Source organism: Vitis vinifera, chromosome 8, assembly GCF_030704535.1.
Source record: "Vitis vinifera cultivar Pinot Noir 40024 chromosome 8, ASM3070453v1".
Lineage (NCBI taxonomy): Eukaryota > Viridiplantae > Streptophyta > Magnoliopsida > Vitales > Vitaceae > Vitis > Vitis vinifera.
The window spans coordinates 21,592,419-21,607,440 of record NC_081812.1 but is presented as its reverse complement, the minus strand read 5'-3'; the positions used below and the strand labels follow the sequence as shown (position 1 = coordinate 21,607,440).

Genomic DNA, 15,022 nt, shown 5'->3' with positions numbered 1-15,022 from the left:
TATTTGAGAGAGGGGCAGACTATTATTTGTTTAGTAACAAATACTAGTGAACATCCTACATAAAACGCCAGTGAATTATTGAAATTCTCTCTTTCCTTTTTCCTGCCAAATTAATTGAGCACCCCTTTATTAAAGTCGATATTAACCTCAACCTCCCTGGAAAGTGGGTCACCGCCTTTTCTTGGTTGCCTAACTTCAGTTTGAGGCTACATGTCAGTTACTGCAGTGATTTCTCAGGAAAACAGGGAACCCCGTACTGTTTGGCCATTATAATAGCCTACAAGTATTCCTTTGATTAACTCTAAAGGAAGGCTAGATGGAATGAGTAGTACGTGTTGTACTGTACAGACATGGATCTCTGTAAAAAGGGTAATGGTATACCATAAATTACACAAACTTTTTTATCATCTCTCTCACTTCATCTATCACAATCCAAGCTTTATGCCCTCCAATTACTTCAGCTTTCATCTCCCCGTCTTTCCACAGCTGCACCAAAAACACAACCCCTTGTGATTATTTGTTCAGCTTTGATCATTCGTACTCAATTTTTTCCAGAAAATTGTGAAGGTTGAGAGGATGGATATACCTGAATGGTTGGCATTTTCTGTGCATACATCATCCATACAACCCGTTATTACTATTGAATATTGCTAGAAAAATGAGGAAGATAATGGAATTGCTGGTGAAAATAACGGAAATTAATGGTTGGTTGTGATACATACAGTGATGTTTCCGCGCTTCACCAGGGCCTGCGAGACGTTGTTGACATCCACACTATAGAATTTGATTCTATCACCAAAATTAAAAGAGATGATCAAGATTAAAATGAAGCATGATCTGGATCTCATCAGATTCAAATCAGCAAGGATTCCCATTCAGTTCATTAATAATTTGATGCCTTGAAAGCCAATTCTCATACTTCATATATGAACCTGGAGTACTCTACCGACAAGGTAGGACATCACAGTGAGCATGGCATGAAAAGAACAACTATAACCAACTATCAAACACTTCTAATTGATTATGCCAATCAAAGAAAGAATCCATAGCCAAATTATTAGTGAGCATGAAAGGGAAATTTGTGGTACAACATATAAAGTATCTTCACAGCTGAAAGTGCTTGATATGTGGGAACATTCTGTCACAAAATCATACATGTTGTTTGACAATACAGTGAAAGAGAGCAGGACAGAGGGAGATTGTACTTGGTATCATACTCGGCTGCCAATTTTTCCAGTTTAGGCTTCAAATATATGCATTTCCTACACCAAGCAGCCATCCTACAAACAGAAAATGAGAACAAGAAACAAGTGAAAACACTTCCAAAAAACACCCAAATAAGAAAACCATGAACAGACAACAAGGGAAGCATTTTCACAGAGAGGGAGAGAGACCAATCAATGATGATAGGCTGGGGGAGCTCTTGAGCCCGGGCCAAAATCTGATCAAGCTGGTCACAATCTTTGATGGGCTGCATCTCTATAACATTGGGTCTAGTCATATCTGGCCAAAAAGCCTCTACTCTAAAGTCCCTCTTCTTCGTCTTCCTCCACTCTCCTCTTCTCCCATCAACTCCAAACCCAGGAGACCTTGACCAAAACAAACAACTCCCACCACCAGACAACTGATTTTGTGGGTCTCTGAGAAGCACTTCTCTGTACACAATATGGGTATTTGCAGCCAAAATAGACATTCTCTTGAATCAATTCTCCACTTTCTCAAAACCCTCTTGAGAAAAGACTGAATCGATCGGGGGAGACGAGGCGTTTAGACTGATGGGTCAGTGAAAAAGGTTAAGAAAATCATGTTTTCCGATAAGGAAAGATGATATGAAGGTTGGGAGTTTGAGAACTTTTAGTTTCGGATATTTGGTCTATACGGTGCGTATTTGTTTGGCCATGTTTTCGGTGGTTTCGAAAATGGGAGAGAAATTGTTGGGGGAGGAGCTTATCCAAAGGAGAGGTGAGTTGAGAGAGAAAGAAATTTGGGGCCCACAATATGGAAACCACTATGGACTGCCTTTTAGGTTGATTTATTTTTCCTCTTCGAGGTACTTTATTTATTCTTGATTTTATTTTTATTTTACGATTTAAATTTTATGTGGACGGGGATTGGTTTAATTATAAATTTATGAATATAATTTTTATATTTTCAAAAGTTTAATTAAATGAAAAAATGGGAATCTCAAAGAAGATTAATTACTATTATTTAAGATAAAGATTAAAGAGTAAAGTCCCCTTGTTTTTATCATTTTTTTTATAAATTTAAAAGATATAAAATTTAACCTAATTTATACTAATTCAATCTAAAAATGTAATCTTTTATTGCTTAATTTTAATTATACACGTATATAATTATTTAAATTTAAAATTTTTGAATCTTTTTATTCTTTATTTAAAAAAGCTAATAAAGTTGTAAGAGTATATATATATATATTACAACTATAAAAAAATATTAAGCTACATTACATTTTAGAACAAATTTTAAAAAAAGTTTAATATAATTTATCCCTCAATTTATTGCAGATTTTGCACATTACCCCCTCAAAGTTTATATCGAGGATTTAATTTATAAATAATATTTGTAGATTAATTGGTTATTATGAATCATATTGTTTTTTTTTTAATTTAACATTTCTAAATTTCTCCTTCAATTGCTTCATGCATATATAAGATTTGTAATTATTTAAAAAAAAAAATTGTAACTCAAAAATTGATTCAGTTAATATTAGAAAATAACATAATTCTTAAATTCAAAATTAAAAATAAATAAATTAATATGTACAGAATTATATAATTCAAAAATCAATCTTATTAAAACTAAAAGATTTGATGCATTACATTTAATAATTAATGAGCCCAAAATTAAAATACCAATTCAATTAAATTTATAAATATATGGATAATGATTCAAGAAATGTACTATAATAAGCTGTTCATCTTCTACCTCGAACTTTCTCACTCAAATTTCAAATTTTAATTTAAAGATAAACAAATTTCAACTCGAATAACAATTTTTATCAACCAAGAACTGAGCCATTAAATTTTCAAGAATAGTTTATAATTTAAAAGCCTCACCAAATTAATAGCAAAATCAACACTTGTTTAGAATATTTAATCTATATATATATATATTGCTTATTTACGTATTTTTAATTAATAATTTGTTAGTTTTGAAATTTATTTTAAATAAAATATGATTAGCCATTAAAATATTATTATGTACTTTTAATCATTATTTATATACCAAAATCAATATTTTATAACATACTCTAACAATATTGTTATCTTTTAAGAAAAATAGTTCATGATTTTACTATAATATAAATTTTCATATTTTCACTCTTTTCTATGTTTGATAGGATTTAAACTCCATATTAATTTAAAAATAAATTTATAATTTGTTTTACAAAGTAAAATTATTAAAATTACTAGTTAAAAAAAGAAAAAAGAATTCATTTTAAACTTTAGAAAATAATTCCTATAAAAGATGGCTAAATAGACAATATATAGTAAATATATGTATAATAATAATTCTGAAAAATCCTCCAAAACTTTGAACCTTGTCCCTACCGGAATGTAAACCGATGGAAAATAAAAAAACGAAAAATCAAATGTATCATAGATGTGGAGTTGGTGCAAGCATTCCAAGGAATTTAAAAATAGAAACGAAACAAAGCAAAATTAAAAGACCAGTCTCCATTCATTCATTCATCCATTATCCTACCATGGAGTTGAAGTTGGGGTTTCAGACAACAAACACCGAACACATTATCCCTATTACTTTATATTATCACACCATCATTACAGCTATATATCGCAGTTGCCATTAGAGAGTTGAAGGGTTACCGGTAGTGGTGATGCCACGGTTTGGCCTAGCAAGCTACTCATGGACCGAGCCTTCACCGCCCCAATCTTCTTGCCCTTTTTCGCCACCATTGTTCCCTCATACCCATCGCTTTCTTCCTCGTCTTCTGTATTGGTTTCCGGTTTCGTGGGTTTGTGGAGCACTGGTGCAGTCAGGGGTGAGCTTTTGACACTAGTCATGCTCTTCAGCCTTCCCTTCCCCAGATGATGCTCGCACAGAGAGTATCCGACGAGGGTCTGTTGATGACACCTCCACCCTCTTCCATTCACGCGACTGCACCTCGATCCTTCAAGTATTATCCCGGCTCCACTCCGTCCCTTTTTGCCGTTATTCTTTGCCATTCCGTTTTCTTCTCCTTCATCTTCCTCGACCCATTTCTTCGGTCTATTCCTTCTGACCCTCATCATCCTCTTCTTCGCCTTCTCATCTTTGATCTCCATCATGGTTTCCATTTCGAATGTTGCGCGTCTCTTCTTCAGTGGAACTGCTCTATCTTCCTCACGCCAGTGTTCCATCACTGCCCAGTACCCAATTCAGTCGTTGAAACAATCAGTAACAATCAGAAACAGCAACAAAATTCACCAAAGATGAAAAAAGAAAGAAAAAACGAAAAGGTGGAGCTTACCAGCTGAAGTTTCTGGACTGGGGCTGCTGTTGCTGCTTCTGTAAACACAACACACACGCGCATTACAGCTGGAATGAGTGCTATGGCGGTAACATGCACCACCATGGAGTGAGATAATAGCACACGCATAAATGACTTACTTGAAAAAAGAAAGTTGGTGAGGAGATGAAAGAGGAGACGAAGATTGGGAATGAGAGATGGATGGTTATGGCACGAAGTAGCATTAAGAGTGGTAAGGACACATACATGGGATAATACTTGCACGGACGAATAGAAACGAAGAAAAATAGATAGAAAGTGGAGGAAAATACTATTATTCACGAATTTTCCAGGGAAGTGATAGCGATTGTTACCTCCGATTAGACGGAGAAGCCAATCCCATTTCCTCGCTACCGCCTTCTTCTTCCCCGACGCCGATTTCGTGATCCTACAACAGAAGCCGATACACATGCCGCCGAGGTCATAACAAAAATCGTTGCACCACGGTTTCATGAAAAAGAAAAGGGGGATATTAGCTAATGTGCGCAGGGCGCACACCGAACTCTACCATTTTCGACAGTAGCACACAGAAATTACGAAGATTCATTAAAAGAATTGCACCTTGGAGCTCACCTTCTTGGCGCCGACCCCTTCTCCCTCAGAGCAAATCAATCCGTCGGTTTGAACCCGTAGATCTGACGTCCGTCGATCGTCAGCCGGTGGAGGGGGAGATTGATTCCTAGCGGGACTTTGCACCGATTGGTCGTTGCCGTGGTGCAGTTGCGACGGCGGTGGCGACGATGGAAGATCCGAGGGCAGAGGAGGCGCCCCTCGTCCTCTGATCCTCATTGAATGACGATCGTGATCGGAAGAATTGGGGTTTGCAGAGAGGATTTTTGAGCCTTTTGGGGGAAGAAGACGATAACCCCTAAAAAATAAAAAGCGAATACGAGACGACTCTCTCTCTCTCTGTAATTTTCTACTCTCCAGTCATTTGGGGTGAGGTTTTCTTTTCCCCTCTCGGTCGTTTTAATTCGTGCCACGCAACGCGCGTGTGCAAAAGCATTTTCAAGTAGCGGCTCGCCTACTCTCCGACTAAGAGCGTGCTAGACACGATCCAATCATTAGAGAGATTATTGCTACCATTACAATTGCTATTATCCTTTTCATTTTTTCGGTGATATTATTATAATATGATTTTATATTCTTACCTACTTATGTTATTATTTATTATTAGGTCCCTAATAAACATCAAAGATAGAAACTAATCAAACTTAACGTCCAGAGGTTGAGTTGGGTGCAGCCTTTTTACAGTGCAAAAGCTCCTTTTTGACTTCAACACTTCCATTAATATTACAATTTTCCTAAGTGATGTATGGCTTTACAAAAAGATATTTTTGAAATTTAAATTTCCTTTCTATAATCAATAATGATTTTTTAGAAAAAAATAAATATGATAAAGACAAAAAAATAAAAAGAAAGTTGGAAATATTAAAATAGTTTTTAAATTCTTTTTATGATCCAAAGCCGATACAAATTTTATTTTTAATTTGATTTGGAGCTTAGAATATCATGTTTTTGTTTTTTGATTGAATAAAAAATATTAAACATTTTTTATTTAGTTAAAACTAAGATGTTGATACCAATTTTTATAACTAAATTGAACCTATTTAGCTTTTTCTATTGAATCAAATTGGTTTTTTAAGATTGTATAAACCGGGATTATATTGAGATTTTAATTTTTATTTGACACAGAAAAATGAAAAATTATAAAAATAATTTTAAAATAAGTGGGATACATATTAGCGGATACTCAGTCTCGCACGTGCGGTCGCGTGTTGGGAAGCAGGGTTGAGAGTATGAGCAGCGGAGCAGGGTAGTAACAGTGAATCGGTGACCGTTTGAGCCGGTGGCGTACGGATAAAACATTTTCTGCAAGAAAAGACAATAATGGCGTGTGTCTACGCGGAGGAGGCGCGGGGTGGTGGTGCGGTGTGACCTGTGACCTGCTGCTGTGCCCACGCCTACGAGGCTACAAGGAGAAACTAAAAGCAGTCCGAAAAGCAGGTAATTGAAAACGACGTCGTTCCCATGATTCCCGCTATTTTGTATTTCGAAAGGCTCCCATAAACTCCCGATTCCCTCCTCCGCATTCTCCTTCCTTCTCTATCAGCTCGGCTCTCTGTAAAGTCTGTGATAAACCATCATGACTTAAGGTGAGGGCTTCAGATTTTTGCCTTCGAATTTCTGAATTGCAATGTTAGAACACGCCCGTGTCTCTTAATTATGCAATTATTCTCTTTTCTTCGTCTTTAGTTTGGTGAACTTGAAGTTGTTTAATCGTACCATCTCGCGAGAAAACGCAAGAGAATTAAAGAAAAGTAGAAAACATTTTCGTTCTTGTCTTTATATAGTTTGGATACCAGGAAAATGGATAACTTGCGGCCTTGGTTTTCTATGGCCAAAACAATGCAAGAAACCGGTAAAAAGTATTATATTATTCAAAATTATTAAATTATTCTTGTTTTGCCTGTTGATCTTCAAATTGATTTGTATACTCACGGTCGGGTGAAAGAGGACCACTTCCAGGTTTTGATTGTCTGAATTTTTGTTGTGTTTCTGATATGCATAACTATTACATTTACTTTCTGCTTGATTGCTGTGAAAACTGAGGTTAGGATAAGGAAAATTAATTCCTGAATCCCGTGTCTTATATTGTTTTGGATTGTATGTTTTTGTTGTGTTTCTGATATGCATAAATATTCCATTTACTTTCTGTTTGATTGCTGTGAAACTGAGGTTAGGATAAGGAAAATTAATTTCTGAATCTCGTGTCTTACGTTGTTTTGGTTTGTAATAAAGATCAAACCTCATCCCAACAGTCAGGTAATTGTGACAGTTAACACGCCTTTTTGTTTTATACAGTACTTGAGAATGAAATTATAAGTGAGAATTTTCTTAGGATAATAAGTTTTGTTCGTAAATTCATGAATAAGTATTTTTAGCTAGGAACGCAGGGTTATGAATGTTGTTCAATTGTTTGAATTCCTTGAGCTGATATATGGTAACTCCTAATATGCCTAAATATTCTTTTATCATTTATTTTGTTCCTGAGAAAATTGAGTGAAAGACAGAGAATTTGTTAAATTCTGGATCTCATTTTTCATGTTGATTTGGTTCCTAGTAAAGATATAGAAAAAAAATGCTCATGTCAACTAGGACAGGCACTTGTTAAATTGGGGTTTATGTTTTTTAATTAGCAGCCTTGCATTTGAGGATCTAAGTAATGTATTCAAGGTCTAATTGAATAATTGATAGAACATAGTCAAAATGTAGAGCTATTGATTAGAAAAGAATGAAAATTACTGACTCCACTGCATTTCATCTCCACTTCCTATGATTAGTCCTTAACAATTATGTTGGAATGATCTACATGATCACGTTTCTTGGAGCCCCTAGAATCACATGATGCAATCCTTTTCTCCATGATGTCCTGCTGGTAATTTAGATGATCATTGCTCTGCCATATTTGGTTGTGCCTTTTTTGCTCCAAGCCTCAAATTTCATTTTTGGTTATATCTAAGAAATGACCATGCTTGAATTACTGTTTCTGGTAATTGTTGCTTGGGTGCTATTTGCTATATGACTTGAGTTTTTTTTTTGGGTCTTTCTTTACAATAGGCACTACTGATTTTGTTTCGCTCATAAACATATTATCCACACTGGACATAAGCATGTAGAAATCATTTAGTCCATGAGCCTGTTGATTGGGTTTATTTCTTTGGGAGATCCACTTGCAAGGGCCCTTTTTTTCTTGTGTATTTGTGTATTGGGAGGGAGCAAGGGAGGCGTTTGTAGATTGTTTGGATGTTGCAAGTATAATGTTAATCTTGTGTTTCTAGTATTATCTTATTTCCTTCTCTATTTCTGTTTTAGTTCTAGTAGCACTCTTGGAGGCTCTGGTGGTGCAAGTATTATGTGTACCACTCTATAGATGGTAGATATCATCCATTGCATCAATGGTTTTCATTAGGGAAGAGTTTGTTAGAGCGAAGACACTTTAAACTAAACTCAAAGAGGTGTAGACAGATACGATGAGTTTGATCAATGAACTGAGAAATAAAAAGCATATTCCTTTATGAGATGTCACAACCAATGCAGCACCCATGGGAATAATTAGTTGGAGCCATCGTCAAGAAAGATATAAGAAATGGAATAATAAAGAGCCCAAGTTAGTAAAGATTATTTTTCATCCATAATAGAATAAGTGGCACCATAACCTGCCCGAATTGAGGTTAAAAGAGAGAATCCAGAGAGTGTGTTTAGGATATTTTTAGAAGCAACAACTGATTGGTGGCGTACCACTCCATGCTTGTATTCAAAGGTTTCTCCAATAGGAGATGGCTTTTAAGAAGTTGAAGAAGTTTATAAATCATGATTGTGTGGCGAAATACCATCCAGATGTCCCATTATTTGTGGCTTTAGCCGCTGGAACAATCTGGCCCTACATAGTTAAATATTCTCACTGGATATTGGAACCAGATTTTTGAGGGAAATAAATGTAGATAGCACCATTGAGACCTGCTGGATATCTGCAGAAGACAGTAAAGAAACTTTAGCAATTCTAGACAAACAATAATCCTAGTTAGATCCAATCTAGTGAGGAAAATACCAGAAAAGATCCTCTTTGCCCATTCTAAAAATCTATATTCAAAACCATTCTTCATATATGGAATGGAATTTGCAAATATTGTTTGGTTCTGTTCACTTGTCACCTTCAAATATTTTTGATACTGGATCCTGCTCCTTTTCAGAAGTTGTGGATCCTTTGCTGGAGAGATGGTGGATGAGTAGATATATTAACATAAAGTACGTATAATTTCTAAATAAATTTTTTCCCAAAACCTTTGACTTTAATGAGAATTAAGGATGAGAGAGATATTTTGCATGGAATGCAACTAAATCCTATCATTCTGTCTTGGAAAACAGACTTACATGTCTTAATACACAAAGTTAGCTAGAGGTTTCTAAGATTACATATTTTATTTTTCTACCCTGAAAATGTACTTGTTTGAATGCAAGTGCTGCAGATGGAAAGTAGAGTTAGGGTTTGGGAAATTTGTAATATTCACAATTGGTGTTCTTCACAATCGCAATTAAGCTTTTCAAATTTCAGAAAAATCCTTGTTTTTATTGTCACTTTGGTTGTTATTTATGCTTATAGAACAGTTTAAGTAGAACACACCGAATGAGGCAAATGCCGCTTGAATTGACCATTGCCCTTTTCTTGTAGCTATTGGTACAAATTACACTGGAATGATTTCCTTTTTGTAAAGGCAATTCTTCCCATTACCCGTGCAAAAGGTTTGCTTTTGCATTTCCTATATTTCACTGTATGTGAATACTGAATACACTACTTGTCCCACCCTGGTATTTTTTGGATAGGGTCATTATTGCAACCAAACCCTCCCTTTAATTCCCATATTCAAGGTAATTCGACATTCCATTTTGGGGTACTTTATTTTCAAAATTCTGTTATAGGGAAGCCGGGTTTTCAGCTCATCTTTTAAAAGAGTATGTGAACTTTATGTTTAAACCATATTAAGATATGATTTGACAAAAAGAAGCTTCATCATAGGTGGGGAAAAGCCTCCAGTTTACTTCTTTGACTAAAGTTAAGGTCAAAGACTAAAACCAGCAAACATGTCCCAATCACAGTTAGAGATTGGTGGAGTGATTTGCTCACTCGATTATTAAACAATTGTGCTGCTGGTGTAGAAGAATGTTCTCTGAAAAAGAAAGTTCTTGCTTACCAAATTAAATTTACGTTCTATCCTTTTCTTTTGCTCTCAATGAAAATCTATTACCGGTGATTTGAGTCTAGATTGAATCTGCATACCAGTGAATCGAAATAGTGTGTTAATTGAACCATTTGTTTCATGTAGTGAATTCTATATTTGGCTGTGATATATCCTAACCATCTACTGGGGTACTTTCATTTCAGATCTTTATAACTACCTGATGTGGTTGCCATAGAGAAGTATCAAAGACCAGTGTCGAATGAGGTTGGCATCACATCTTTTTGGAACATCCAAAATGATGGTGTGGCTGGTTTTTAAACCACCTTGGATATTAAAATTTGTGGTCAGGTTTTCTTATAGCCTGAAAAGCAAAAGGCAGTATGATGGCCATAAACCCATGTTTCTATAATTCATGGCATGCATCTTCTGTCGTGACTATTATGTAATTGATTAACTGTGGTTGGTGGGGATAAGCTGATACCCTTTGGGATGCTTCATGTGATCCATCTTTTTCTTTACCTATTGAGATGTTCTTTTTTTTCTTTTTTTTTCTCTCTCTCTGAACCTAGACCTATGAACTTTTATACTTAGGTGACACATGGGTAATGGTTAAGATGGGACTGGGCTTGAGCCCATCTTAAAGTTGCAATTCTAATTTCTTCTCACATACATTTTGGATCTCAGGTAGCTTAAAGGCGAATGGCCAGCTGGCTATCCTGATATACACTCCCTTTTGCTCGTCAGGGAAAAAGGTCTTGCTGTCCCAATGATATGGTACGTTGGATCCTTTGTCCTATTTGGTTTTTTTTCTGCTTTATATTCATTGTTTTGTTGATCTTCATTTGTACTTTTGATGTTATAAATTGCTAAACTAAACTACTTGTAAATTTGGGAAAAGTTGAAACGACAATGATAATCTCTGTAATGCTCTACAACAAGTAAATGATTCGACTACCCTCGTCTTGTCTTGAAAAATGATTCTCTTCAATTGCTCCTTACTAGTATTTCTGTACAAGTTCCCAAATAAATATAAATAAATAACCACATATATAGATATATAAAATTCAAGTGAGGGTTCTTTTGTCAATTTGTAGTCTTCTCTCGATCTGCAAAACTTGCATGTGTTGTCCTCTACCTACTTAATAAATGACATAATAAGTATGACTGTTTTGTTTTCTTCAATTTTGAATTTTCAAACAATTTGAACAGAGGGAGAATTGAAGAATTTTTTTTTTGCAAAAGATTTACTTGGACAGCACCCTTTCAAGTGGGCATTTCATAAATAGCCTAAGATACAGAATGGCCTTCCGAAATGTCAAAAGCCCACCAACTTTAATTGGCTCTTTCGGAATCCTTCGGCAGCTTCATTTCTATGGCAATGGTCCATACCTACTTTGCTTTTACATCATGCCCCACTCTCTCACAAACACTAGTGCATCCATATGGACTATAATAATCTTAAGAAAGATGACTCTAATTAAATGCCCATCTACCAGTGGTTGAATTGTCACTCAAGCCTTCTTAAATGGCTTTAGAATTCTCAGGAATTGGGACACCCCATTTCCTTATCCCCTATACTTCTCCTGTGCTCCATACAAATATAGAGAGCCCAAATCTGTCTCTCTCTCCTCATGTCCTAGAAATAGCTTTGTTGCACCCTATTAATCATTTTCAATTTCCTCTGATTGCCTGCATTGTCACAAATTGGGATGACAAATATTACCAGTCTTTTTGGGAATGCTACAAAATTTTTGAAAGGACCAAAAGACTAGGGACATAGATATAACGCCGAGAATCATATTTTCAGAAATTTTATGCCCCATACAATTCTGATTTTGAACCTCGTCTTCACTTGGCTGCGCGAATTTTCAAATTTGCATAAATCCGCCCTTGGACAGCAGTTCTTCTGAATTAGGCCCAAAGTCGTGGGTCAATCTCTGACATTTCTGTTCGAAACAACGTTGATACATTCAAATATGGTTTTGATTCAAATATAAGTGGAAAACCATGCTTAACGGCAAACCAATGCCGATGTAATTTTGATTTTGTAGTTTGGGGTTAGTCAGGAGCACAAGTGGGAGGAACCCAGACTGGCGCCACTTAACAGTGAAGGCGATGTTTCCATGCTGCAAAAAACTTGATGCAATTGCAAGGTGGCTCACATGGCAAGGGCAAGGTAAGTCAGATGGATCATGCATATAGAGCTGTGTGAGTTTTTGATAAAATGCCTAAAAAACCGAAAGGCTATCGAAAGTGAACGACACGGTTTCAAGAGTCTCCCATTTGTCCGTAGCAAAGGCCGCCTTTAAATGGGTTGGTGCAATTGTCAAGAGTATGAGGAGTCGGTGGAGAAAAATGGGAAAAAAAAAAAAAAAAAAAGTGGTTGAATGGGTTGGATGAGACTTGAATGGAAGCGGACCCATTTTTCCTCCTGTCATTTTCACATCTCGCATTGTGTTTTCCTTGGTGGGGAATCTGACGGAACATTTCGAATTCCCCTCTAGCAGCGTCAAAGTTTAGAATTATATCACGCATTAGCCATTCCTATAATCAAAATTTAAATTAATACGCTACGCTATCGCCTTTCATATCAGTCACTGACCTTTCAATAATGTAGAAAGTGGAAAAGTGGTCTGGGCTTCCCGTGAATTATTAGGCATGGGAATGTGGAGAACACATCTGCAAACTTTTTGTGATATATATCCTTGACAAACAGAAAAAAAAAAAAAAAAAAATCACAGCAGGTCAATAAATTCAAATGATTCCCAAATATTTGTTCCACGGGAATATTTCATAAATGCATGACTTCAAGGTGGAAGTATAGATAGCAGTTGCTGGACTTGTGAACTCCTGCCCATGAGGGGTGGGAAAAAAAAAAAAATATATATATATATATATCTAAAGACCCCATCCTCTTTAGATTCAGTGCCTATATGTAGAGTGGCTGTGGCTGTTTTTATAATTTGGTTATTTCGCTATCTTAACTCACTCAATAAATTGCCTTTAATTTTTTAGAACAATTAATGAGAGATTTGTGAAGTTAGTTTGTGTACCGTCTTCAGAGCAGCTGTGGATGATCCTTCATTTTAGCTATGCCAAAAGAGAACGGAACAGCTTTTGGAAAAGCCCTACTTGTGTTGTTGCTGAGCTCCTTCTCTTTCTCTTTTCTGAGGTGCTTTTTGTCCGGCCTTTGACTATTTTTGTTTCACAAAGTCAAATTCCTCTTCCCGGAGTTTTCCCAAAAAATTTTAAATAATTTTTTTTTAAATATTTTGTCTAATTGTTTTCACCTTTAAAGGTAATTATGTGTTCTAGTATTTTTATTATTTCTTCTTATTTAAATAATAATCTCATTTTTGTTGTGCATTTGCATCTTGGTGCCTAGGCTTGAGCCAATGCGGAGCCCGCGATTTTTGGCTCTGATGCCAAAGCGACCCAGAGTGGCCTCCCTATGATTCGAATTTAAGACTAAGGTCTTTTTGGTTGCCCTCTTAGTACCATCTGGGCTGTTAAAGTCTTGCGTCATCGAGGTCCTCGTGGTCGTTATATGGACGTTCCCTCTCAACTGAAGATGATTCCTGCTTTAGTCAACTTGCAAAAGATGTCCGAACAAGATGTTCGGATACACCCTCCGATGGTTTTGTTAGTCATCGCTCTAATGATCAATCTGCTTCTTTTTGCTGAGTCAAAAAAGCTTACTTCCCTCTTCGCATGAGAGCCCTTTTATAGTGTCAGAAACTTTATCCTCTTTAATGGTGGGAAAACTTTTTGGCTTGTCATGATGGTGCTGAGGCGGTGGCAGAGTCATCATCGCTCTACAGGCGGCGGAATGCGAGCTGTAACAGACTGTCTGAAGTGATTCAGTATGACCCACGTTTTACGGCCAAGGCTTCCTAGTTCCAGACAACATATCCGGACAAGGGAGAAAATCGTCCGAGTAGCTGATTTGAGAGTGCCATATGCCCCCCTAAAGGATCCGGATAGAGAGTTGATGTGCCATGTCGGCGTCTGGAGTGATCCCTACAATTTTCACTAAAATTGCAGAACCATACTTGCAAGATATGTCAAGGCATCTAGCAATAAAATGATTTAAGTATTTAAAAATTTTCATCTCTTTTACTTTGGTTATTTTAAAAAAAAAAACTTCATGTTTTTGTGAGATAGACCAACAAATCAGGATGAAATTGGTTGTAGTAAAAATTTATATTTAGTTTATTAAACTCTAAATAGTAACCTTAAAATTATTTTATAAAATATTTTTTTAAATATTAAAAGAAATATTTAGAGATCAAATGCAATGTAAATGGGTGCTGAAATTTGATCTCGAATTTAAGCCCTATACTTCTCGATATAATTTAGTTACAACTTGAAAAAACATGGAGATTTAAACATTTTCTTTTTAATACTATATTAAAAGAATATTTTTATTCATATAAAAATGTTAAATTACTCTTATTTTAATAAAATACAAATTCTGGACGGCTAAAGGGAATTCCAAACAATTCCTTTTCTGTACAAAACGAGGATTTAGTATATTAATTGATACTTGCCTAAACTAGATGTTAAAACTTCTCAATTTTTCTTCCGTTAATTTTCTTGTTTGGCACGTGCCATTTAAACAGGGAAGGACGCAAACTCCGTGCATTTAAACTGGCACACCCACATGCCATATGGATTTAGTGACATAAATAATTGGGTTATATACAACTACATACATCACCGACACAATGAGTCTCAGATTTTTGGATTC

The 15,022-nt window shown here is 35.8% G+C and overlaps 2 protein-coding genes and 1 long non-coding RNA gene across 6 annotated transcripts; 1 reads left to right on the top strand and 2 right to left on the bottom strand.

Annotated features, from left to right (window-relative positions):
• Positions 1–213: 213 nt before the first annotated feature.
• On the bottom strand, positions 214–2,024 carry LOC100255487 (thioredoxin-like 3-1, chloroplastic). Of its 2 annotated transcripts, XM_002275758.5 has the most exons (5): positions 1,395–2,024; positions 1,206–1,280; positions 723–789; positions 587–604; positions 214–486 (listed from the first exon to the last, which is right to left on the bottom strand). In XM_002275758.5, exons 1-5 carry the CDS (start codon positions 1,691–1,693, stop codon positions 388–390), a joined length of 558 nt encoding a protein of 185 aa, XP_002275794.1. In that variant the 5' UTR covers positions 1,694–2,024; the 3' UTR covers positions 214–387. The 2 variants fall into 2 exon arrangements, with proteins under 2 accessions (XP_002275794.1, XP_019076983.1); XM_019221438.2 differs by lacking the exon at positions 587–604 and having other exon boundaries at positions 1,395–2,004.
• A 1,659-nt stretch (positions 2,025–3,683) lies between these two features.
• On the bottom strand, positions 3,684–5,473 carry LOC100260560 (GRF-interacting factor 10). 2 transcript variants are annotated; one of them, XM_002275734.5, is made up of 4 exons: positions 5,093–5,473; positions 4,846–4,919; positions 4,493–4,530; positions 3,684–4,384 (listed from the first exon to the last, which is right to left on the bottom strand). In XM_002275734.5, the coding sequence occupies exons 1-4, from the start codon at positions 5,318–5,320 to the stop codon at positions 3,810–3,812; spliced, it is 915 nt and encodes a 304-aa protein (XP_002275770.2). In that variant the 5' UTR covers positions 5,321–5,473; the 3' UTR covers positions 3,684–3,809. The 2 variants fall into 2 exon arrangements, with proteins under 2 accessions (XP_002275770.2, XP_010653879.1); XM_010655577.3 differs by having other exon boundaries at positions 5,105–5,472.
• A 1,091-nt stretch (positions 5,474–6,564) lies between these two features.
• On the top strand, positions 6,565–14,326 carry LOC104880118 (uncharacterized). Of its 2 annotated transcripts, none has more exons than XR_009466318.1 (5): positions 6,565–6,687; positions 10,957–11,046; positions 12,324–12,448; positions 13,335–13,444; positions 13,658–14,326. It is a non-coding gene; the product is annotated as an uncharacterized LOC104880118 (long non-coding RNA). The 2 variants fall into 2 exon arrangements; XR_009466319.1 differs by having other exon boundaries at positions 10,476–11,046.
• Positions 14,327–15,022: the final 696 nt, after the last annotated feature.

Excerpts from the sequence above, each read along its gene's own strand:
- LOC100255487 (XM_002275758.5), bottom strand. The coding sequence starts at position 1,693 with ATGTCTATTTTGGCTGCAAATACCCATATTGTGTACAGAGAAGTGCTT. Across the intron at positions 1,281-1,394 it reads CAGCCTATCATCATTGATTG|GATGGCTGCTTGGTGTAGGA; the intron begins GTCTCTCTCCCT and ends TTCTGTTTGTAG. Across the intron at positions 790-1,205 it reads GCAGCCGAGTATGATACCAA|AATCAAATTCTATAGTGTGG; the intron begins GTACAATCTCCC and ends TTTTGGTGATAG.
- LOC100260560 (XM_002275734.5), bottom strand. The coding sequence starts at position 5,320 with ATGAGGATCAGAGGACGAGGGGCGCCTCCTCTGCCCTCGGATCTTCCA. Across the intron at positions 4,531-4,845 it reads GCTTCTCCGTCTAATCGGAG|AAGCAGCAACAGCAGCCCCA; the intron begins GTAACAATCGCT and ends TTGTGTTTACAG. Across the intron at positions 4,385-4,492 it reads CAGTCCAGAAACTTCAGCTG|TGATGGAACACTGGCGTGAG; the intron begins GTAAGCTCCACC and ends GGTACTGGGCAG.